This window comes from Oratosquilla oratoria, chromosome 2 (assembly GCF_046742065.1).
Source record: "Oratosquilla oratoria isolate Oo_2021 chromosome 2, ASM4674206v1, whole genome shotgun sequence".
Taxonomy (NCBI): domain Eukaryota; kingdom Metazoa; phylum Arthropoda; class Malacostraca; order Stomatopoda; family Squillidae; genus Oratosquilla; species Oratosquilla oratoria.
In genome coordinates, this window is record NC_134778.1 from 77,214,821 (window position 1) to 77,224,008 (window position 9,188).

Below are 9,188 nucleotides of genomic sequence, written 5' to 3' on the forward strand. Positions count from 1 at the left end.
AAGGTTATCACACTGGGCTAATTTTCCTTCAACCTCCGATTAATCGGCGGTAGCACCCACCACCAGCACTTTTTCTGCGGTAAAATCACTACGACAAAAACTTTTTTTTTTTTTTTAACAAACATGAATATAATATGTCATTTGATACGCTGGAGGAAATTTATTTTCCTCCAGCATATTTCCTTCCAACCAGCTTCTCCAACAGTCGGAGGAAAAATAGCCTAGTGTGATAAGGCCCTCAGTACGGAGCGAGGATGTAGATTTCTGTGTTAGATAGGAAACAGATAACTTTGTTTTCGTGATGATATATGGAAACAAAATATACATTATAACATACACATGTACTTGGTACTTGGTATGTCACAACTATGCAGATTTACTATTTAGTAATATACACAATACTTCCCTTTGTTTCTATTTATACATATTTGTCGAAATATATATTTAGTAGTATATATGCTGTGTCTTGCGACACTGCTTCTGACCCAGGGCAGTGGACAGGATGCTTGGATGACTCGTTATCCAGGAGGTGCCAAGATAAGAGGGAGGGAGGAGGGTGGAGGGGAGTGGAATATATACGAAATGGAATGGGTGGGAGTTGCTTCTATGCCTTTTTCTTTTTGGCTACCCCCCGTGTAGGGGGAAAAGCCTTTGGTATATGTATGTAGTATATACAATACTTTCCATATAATTTAGCTAATGGTTTGTAACCAGAATTGTAATAACACATGAGTTTGAGGCAAGGTAGGATAAATGACTATAGAATAGGAGACGGGACCAAACGAGGCTTGTTGCTCCTTTTCCTGTATACTACAATTAGGTAAATACAACATCACTGAAATGTATTTTTGCGTAGCTCCTGAATACCTTATGTTAGGTTTTGGCATACGTAAATAGTGTAAGGCAAAGGTGGGCGCGTTCCTCCGTACGTTCCTAGGTACGTTCCTCGGTGCGTTCTGCTTTAGTTTGACCGCGGTTAACACTCCCAAACTATTAAAGCTTAAGAGACAGGTTCATACCGAAATAAAAGTCCGGTAGGCCACATACTGTACTATACCAAAATAAAATTTCGTAGGCCAAATCTAAAAGGTAGGCCACATACTATACCGGCACCTATATTGCTTTAATAGAAACGCACAAGGAAACGCGCGCAGCTCTGGACTAGATAGTTTAAGACAGGGGTGGGTAACCTTTGGCACGCGTGCAAAATCTGGCACACTAAAGACTTTTTTTCCCGGCACGCGAAACCCAAGGCTCACCTTAAAACAAATAACTAATAAATCTTCAACTTCTTTTGTATGACACTTGGTAACTGCATACCACGCTGGGCTGAAGACTAGGGTTCTAGGAGGTGAAGAGGAGCCCATACTCGTATGTAGACCTATAATATTACTCCGTTGGCACTCAAGAAACTTTTGTATCAAAGATTTGGATGATTTCGGAAAACACACACACTTAAAAATGTTGCCCATCCCTCGTCTAATATATGTGAGAAAAGAGTGACAATGTTTTATAACCGGCTATAAACTGCACACAGAAATATAAACAACTAAACGAAGTCAACCGAGCCGTTGTTAAAAAAAATCATAATAAAGAGCATGAGTCCTTGTGAGTATCTGACTCTGATTAGTTTACTATCAATTCCTGTTTAATCTTCGATGTCTACGTGCCCTAACTTTCCGAGACTGCAACTAAGCCTCTCCCGGCGTAATCCTTTCCTCGGCCATTAGCTATAGTCTTCATTCTTTTTTTAACTTATGACCTTTCTTTCCACACATGATATGAGTAAGCTTTATCAATTCTTGTGACAGCTACAATATATATGATATGATAACTAGATATTGGCTACATCCTTTTTCAAATTAAATCGAAGAATAGGACCTCAAAAATATATATGATAATCTTCATGAAAGGGCTCCATAAACATTGAAAGTTATTCTAAGGGTTCTGTCTATCTATATATATAGCAAGGGCCCCTTCCCCTATATAGGCTAAGGGGAAAAATGAGAAACATAAAAGCCTAAGAATGAAGGAGACTGCAAGAGACCATAAGGCCTACATTAGACAGTTCCATGTCCATAACCACCTATTATCCCCATCCATAAAGTTATCTAACCTTCTCTTAAAACAACCTGTAGTTTCAGTGAACATTACATAGTTGCTAAGTCTTTTCCATTCGTTTACAATTCCATTGCTAAACCAGATCTAGGCTTTTTCCTTCTTGAATCGAAATTTGTCCAATTCAAATCCATTACTACGAGTCTTGCTCTGCTGTCTTAATATGATGACCTTGTCTGCATCACCCATGTTGAAGTCCTTGCACGCTGATCTGGATTATTTTATACAACTGAGAGTCGGTTCTCGTATCACAGATGTCGGCACATGAGAGATTGTTGACTAATGTGGGATGGAGGTTAGGGAAGGGATGGATGGTAATGGAGTGGAGTGATAGGGAGAGGATTTTGCAACGAAGGTAGCGTACCTCAGAAGAACGAACAAAAAGAAGAAGAGGAAATAAACGATGAAGTGGAAGTGGAAGAATACCAAGACTTACAAAATAGAAGAAAAAGAAGAGGAAGAAAAGAATAGAAAAGAAGAAAGAGAAGAGGAGAAAAAAGAAAGGAAAAAAGAGGAAAAAAAAAAGAAGGGAAAGAAGAAGAAGAGGAGGAGGAGGAGCAATAACAAGAACAAGAGTAGGAACAAGACCAAGAGCAAGAAGCGAGAACAAGAGCAAGAGCAAGACCAAGAGCAAGAACAAAAGCAAGAGCAAGAACAAGAGCAAGAGCAAGAAAAAAGAAGAAGAAGAAGAAGAAGAAGAAGAAGAAGAAGAAGAAGAACAAGAAGCAGAAGAAGAAGAACAAGAAGAAGAAGAAGAAGAAGAAGAAGAAGAAGAAGACGAAGAAGAAGAAAAGGGAAAGCTTGAGCGGCCGAGCCTGCTCGGGCCATTGGGGAATAGAAGGCCAGGGACGAGGGCAGCGGCTGGGAAGCCATCTTGACTCTGCAGGACACAGTGCAGACAGTCACTGTCGCAGCAAGAGGCCCAGAAGTACGGTGATAATGTGCTTGTCTTGGTGTTCCCTGTGTCAACTCTGATGCCGAAAGTGGTGTGCACATCTACTGCAGGACGGTGGTGACGAGGATCTGAGGTGGTGGACTGGTGTTAGTAGTGGCAAGGAACCAGGTGGGGGAGCTTTCAGATTACGGTAGTGGTGGGTTGGGTGGTAGGGAGGTATGTGGTATGCATGCAGATGGCGGTTGCAGGCGTGGTAGCCCCTTGAGCGTCCGTGCGTTGAAGGCTTTCAAGATGTAAATGAATTTAGGTTTGAATGCACCTTAGGGGGTCTTCTCGGCTCGAGAACCTGTTTAGAACCGGGAACCGTCACCACGAAATGGCGTCCGTGGTAGCGCAAAGCTGGGACGTTGGGAGTCACGCTCAGAGGGACCCGAGTTCAAAACCCACGACGGCCGAGCTTGTTGAATTACATCGCTGATACTAGCGATCTGTTGGATAATAATTTAAATATGTTTTACGGGAGACATTAAGCTCGAGTGGAGAGGATGTACCAGCGGGAGGAGGAGTAGGAGGAGGAGGAGGAAGAGGAAGGGGAGAGGAAGAGGAGGAAGAGGAAGACTTACTGATGTGCGAGGTGGGGAGTGGGGAAAGCTTATCACGTGACTGACACAAACCGGATTTGCCCAAGCAAGCAAGCAAACCTCACTTCTATTAGAGCATCTCGAGCCAGCTTGTGGACTTCGGATGGACGCGGTGACCTTAATGACCTTTCTTCTTCCTTCTCTTGTCCCTTCTTCATCTTTTCCTTTTTCTCTCGTCTCCTCTTCTTTCAATTTCTTCTTCCCTTTCTCCTTCCTCTCCTCCATTTCTTCTTTTTCCTGCGTCTTCATATTTCCTCCGCTCTTCTCCCTCCACTCCTCGTCCTCCTCCTCCTCCTCCTCCTCTTCCTCCTCCTCCTCCTCTTCTTCCTTCCAAATGCATCTCTTATTCTGCTCACGAGTTCCTCTTAAATTGCGCGACACATTCTACATCTTACTCATATACATACATACACACACGCACACACACACATACACACTCACACATGTGCAAACCCATACACACGCATACACGCACATGCATGCACACACATGTACACATATACACACATACATACAAACACATACGCACGCACACACACACACACACACACACACACACACACACACACACACACACACACACACACAGTCTCGACGGCACATTGATACCGTTCGCAACCGCTACTCCAGCGGCCCGAGATCAATTCCTGCCCAGCGCTGATATAATTTCAGTATCGCTGCGCTGCGAGCCGTTACTCCAACTCTCGTAGGCGGGGAGTTGTGTGTGTGTGTGTGTGTGTGTGTGTGTGTGTGTGTGTGTGTGTGTGTGTGTGTGTGTGTGTGTGTGTGTGTGTGTGTGTGTGTGTGTGTGTGTGTGTGTGTGTGTGTGTGTGTGTGTGTGTGTGTGTGTGTGTGTGTGTGTGTGTGCGCGTGCGTGCGTGTGCGGGTTCGGATGTGTACACATTAGATGTTGCACGCTTCCGTCACGGACTGACAGCAAACTGACACGTAGTTTAGTACAGCCTTAATGATCCATTGCAGGATCGGCCTATCCCCTGAGGGACGATACAGCCTCTGTACTTGACCACGGTACGTGTGAAATTTTGGTATGTTGGAGATATAGTCCATAAGATAAAACAAACAAAAATATAATAATAATAATAATATGAAATGTAATGATAAAGATAAATATATATAACATTTATAATAGATATACATTGATGATGATAATAATAACAATGATGATAATAGAACTGAATGATATTGAAATAGAATAGAATTAGTTCAGATAAAGTCAAATAAAACAAAATAGAATAAGATAAATATAAAAGAAAAAATGGAAACTGCTGAGAAACTTGTTCACTTAATTGTATTCGTTAAATTTCCTTTTTTAAGAAATTGATGGTTCGACAAAGGAACTTACGTGTTTGTCTGCTCGTTGGGCCAATACTAGCTCCTCCCACTGATGCATATGCGATAAGAATGTCTCATATCCGTGCCAAAAGACCCCTTACTTTAGGAATTTAGAAGCTAGAGCTCTCATTGAATAAGGTGGTGGCACACTACGCTAGCATGCTACTTGCTTTTGCTATTTCGTTTGAATAGAAACGACTTTGGTTACGATCTTTTGTTTTTAATTTTCCAAATGACATATTACTCTTGTGTCGTTTAGTGAGAAGCTGACTTTTGAACTAAGAGAAGTTAAACCTAGAATATGAATGTTAGAGACACATTGTCGAGATATTCTCACGGAAGTCCGGAATATTGTAACCGAAGTCGTTTCAACTCAATCGAAGAAGCAATAGCAAGTAGCATGCTAGCGAGAAATGCCTAACGTGCCGCCACCTTAAGGTATAACTCTAAGTGACTACCAAGAAGTCTACCTTGCTACTAGAAAATATATTGATCTCTATCGAGGTATGAATGTATACATAGGGAAGAGGAATTATTAGCAATTATCTTAAACATAAGAACATAAAAATGAAGGAGACTGCAAGAGACCATAAGGCCTACACTAGGTAGCTCCGTATCCATCACCACCTGTCATCTCCATCTATAAAGTTGTCTAATCGTTTCTTAAAACAACTGATAGTTCCAGCGCTTACTACATGGATACTAAGATTATTCCATTCGTCGAACATTCGTAGCAGAATAAGAAAAAAATGCAAAATATTCGACTGAGCAAAAGATGAACTATGATAAAGGTCATCGTATCAACAAACTACAGTGGTACTTGATAAGGACAAGTAAACAGCATTTCATAAAACACAAACGCTGGTACCGGAAGCAATTGCTAAGTATATGAAATTTCGAAAATCGGAAGAAAATCACCAATAGAAGAAATTAACAGATGAAAAAAAAATATCACTGACTACTTCATCACAGACAACAGAAACGACAGCCTCCTCCCCCCAAAAAAAAAGAATAATAAAAATGAAAAAATCATCAGAGACAACGGGAACGACATAAATGCATTCCTCAGCAACTGCAGCTGTCTCTGGGCCATTCTTGTAAGGAGTGCAACGTCATGAGATCATATATGTCTATTGCAAGCAGTCATGCACCCTCACTGCCTTGACCCGGACACATGTATAGGAATACAATACCCAATGCAACATACTCTCCTCTTTTGCCTTATGTCGTCGTGGTCACAAGGTATCAGCGGATCTATAGATTTGGAAGGAGAGTGACGTGCGGACATGGAGGAGGACGAAATAAAGGTTAAAACTGACGGTTATGGTGAGGTGGATACACAGCTAAGATGAATAGAAAATGGGAGAGGAGTGGGAGTGGGGTGTTTTTTTTTTTTCGAAATTCGGGAGTGAAGAATCACTCCCACGGGCTTTGTTTGAGCCCGTGCGGTGGTGTTTATGTAAGGCACACCTTGTGGAGAGGAGGTGGAATAGTATAGCTAGTCAGAGGGTGATAGGGGGCAGTAGAAAAGAGAAGCTGCGGCTGCTAGAGCGGCGGTGGACGCTCTAGCAGCTGACGGAGCTCATAGGGGCTTTGGAGGCGGCAGAGGCGGCTCACAAGACCTTCAGGGGGAGCCGGTGGTCCTCGTCTGAGGAAAGAGGTGGCGGGGCAATCGCTCAGGTAGTGGTGGAGGTCGGCATTTTCTTCACGGCAGTGGTTGCACCGGCGGTCTTCTATGGTGCTCTGGGGATTAAGTTGCCAGAAGCAACGGTCCTCAAGACGTAACCTGAAAAGCAGCTTTTCTACCCTTCTGGGAGTGGAGCGGGGGAGGACTAGAGGTTCATAGGCTGTCACCTTGATGTACCAACCCGCTCGTTGGGAGATCTGTGCCTCCTGCCTGTGTTGGAGGTGCCACTTCTTGCGTGCTAATGCCCTGGTTTTAAGTTGGAGCTGACTCTTACTGGGAGGGACCTGGACATCGACACTGGCTCTTTTGCGGGCTGTGGCAGCAGCTGCGTCTGCAAGGTCGTTGCCATGCACACCGACGTGGCTTGGCACCCAGTTGATGATGATATGTCGTCCTTCAAGGTGTAATTTGTGCAGGAGTGCAATTATGTTGGTGAGGAGGTGGACATTATCGTCGGGCTCTGTCTGTTGTAAGCAGCTTATCAGGCTCAGAGAGTCAGTGTGGATGACCACGGAATTGGAGTGGGATACAAGGGCATGTTCTAGGGCCCCCTGCATCGCCACGGCCTCGGCTTGAAGAGAGGACGCGGAGTCGCTGACTCTCCTGCCGAAGATGTGTCCATCAGTGACGAAGGCAGCTCCAGCCGTGTTTGGGCTGCGTTGTTCGACGGACCCGTCTGTAAAATACACTGTATGACCAGGTCGCGTCAGTGCCCGGATGCCGTTATTTGCTAATACACGCGCTTTGTCCGGGTGGCATGCGCCCTTTGTCCCCGGGAGTGTCGTAAATTTAAAGGTCACGGGAGCTGGTGCCCACGGAGGCGGGCATTTGAAGTCCGGGTGGGATTGTGGGATGCCCTTCTCGAGGAGAGGTTGCCGTAATTGGAAGGAATCCAGGAGCTTGGCCGCGTGTGAGAGCCAAGTGTTGGGGGCGTTGCAGTGTGTCTGCACGTGCAAGTGAGGGGTAGATGTCCCGACTTAGACCTGTCTCGTCGCGGGGGTGGAGTGCGCGGGCAACAAAGTCCGCCCCGAGCATTCTTAACCTGAGTTGGAGAGGAGGGAGCGAGGCTTCCCGCTGGAGGTTGAGAACTTTATACCACCGTTGTGCTCCCAGGATAACTCTAGCCGCTTCATTCTGGCATGTCTCAAGCCTTTGGAGTTTGTCCACGTCCACAGTAAGGAGAGCCGGGGCTGCGTAGTCGGCGATAGAACGCACCGCTTGTACGTAGTACGTGCGGAGGACTTGATGTGTGGCACCAAGTGCTCTTCCGCACATGGCCCTCATCACTGTGGTTCTGGCCGTCATTCTTTCTCTGAGGTAGGATATTTCCCTGTTGAAGGTGAGGCCCCTGTCGAGCCATACGCCCAGGTACTGGAATTGTGTGACCCAGTCCAGCGCGAATCCTTGAGCAACGAGGGGTTCCTTTCCTCGTCCGAGTCCGAATGCCATGGCTTTAGACTTCCGAGGGGATATTTTGAGCCCGATCCTGACGCATTCCGCTGCGACGGCGTCGAGGCAGCGCTGTGCCCTGTCGTGGCATCGTTGCTTCCCAGCAATGATGAGAGCTAGATCATCGGCGTAGGAAATGATTTTGCAACCGTGGGGGAGGGGGAGCTTCAGTACGTTGGAGATAAGCACGTTGAAAAGGGTCGGACTGAGGACCCCTCCCTGTGGTGTACCATTCTCTAGCACCGTGGGCTCCGACATGTGGCCTTGGAAGCGCACGCGCGCATATCTGCGTGACAGGTAGTCGGTTATCCAGGTGAGAAGTCTTCCTCTCACACCTTTTCATGCGAGAGTGTCCTGGATCGCCAGAGGACTGGCTAGCTCAAAGGCCTTTTCCAGATCGAGAAAAACTGTGATGGAGGGCTCGCTGCTCACTGCCGCTAGAAGGGTGGCAATGCTATGGGCCGTACCAGTGCCCTTGCGATAAGCAAAGATATGCTCATGCAACGGACCTAGTTTCCATAGCAATCTGTTGAGTACCATCCTTTCTGCTGTCTTTCCCATACAGCTGACCAGGCTGATGGGGTGGTAGGTACCGGGTTCCTTGGGGATTGGTACTATTGTGGCCGTCTTCCAGGCTGTGGGCAGTCTCCCAGTTCTCCAGGACGCATTGATCACTCGGAGGAAGGCCTCATCTCCTGCAGGTCCGAGGTGTGCCAGCATGGAGTAGGTGACTCCGTCCTCGCCGGGTGCGGTGTCCTTGTTAGGTCTGCGGGCGGCCATGAGTTCTCCGAGAGTGAATTCTTCGTCGGTCTCGTCCGTCTGGGCCATCATGTCCCCGACGTGGTGAATCCTTTCTTCCCGCAGCTGTTGTTGCATCTCGTGGGTGCGCTGCGGCAGGAAGGCACTGCTGGTTCGAGAGGCGAATTCCTCTACCAGCCGCTGTGCCTCTTCGGTTGGGGCATGGTGGGTTAGACGTGGGCTAGACCTGTTAGTGGCTACATGAAGTTTGCGCCATAGCTCGGAGAGGGAGGTGTGGGCGTTGAAG

General features: G+C 46.2%; 1 protein-coding gene across 1 annotated transcript; it reads right to left on the reverse strand.

Moving 5' to 3' along the window:
- Positions 1 to 3,363: 3,363 nt before the first annotated feature.
- On the reverse strand, positions 3,364 to 8,401 carry LOC143036414 (uncharacterized). The gene is made up of 3 exons (XM_076203756.1): positions 7,784 to 8,401; positions 6,814 to 7,638; positions 3,364 to 3,501 (listed from the first exon to the last, which is right to left on the reverse strand). The coding sequence occupies exons 1-3, from the start codon at positions 8,399 to 8,401 to the stop codon at positions 3,364 to 3,366; spliced, it is 1,581 nt and encodes a 526-aa protein (XP_076059871.1).
- Between the last annotated feature and the right edge of the window lie 787 nt (positions 8,402 to 9,188).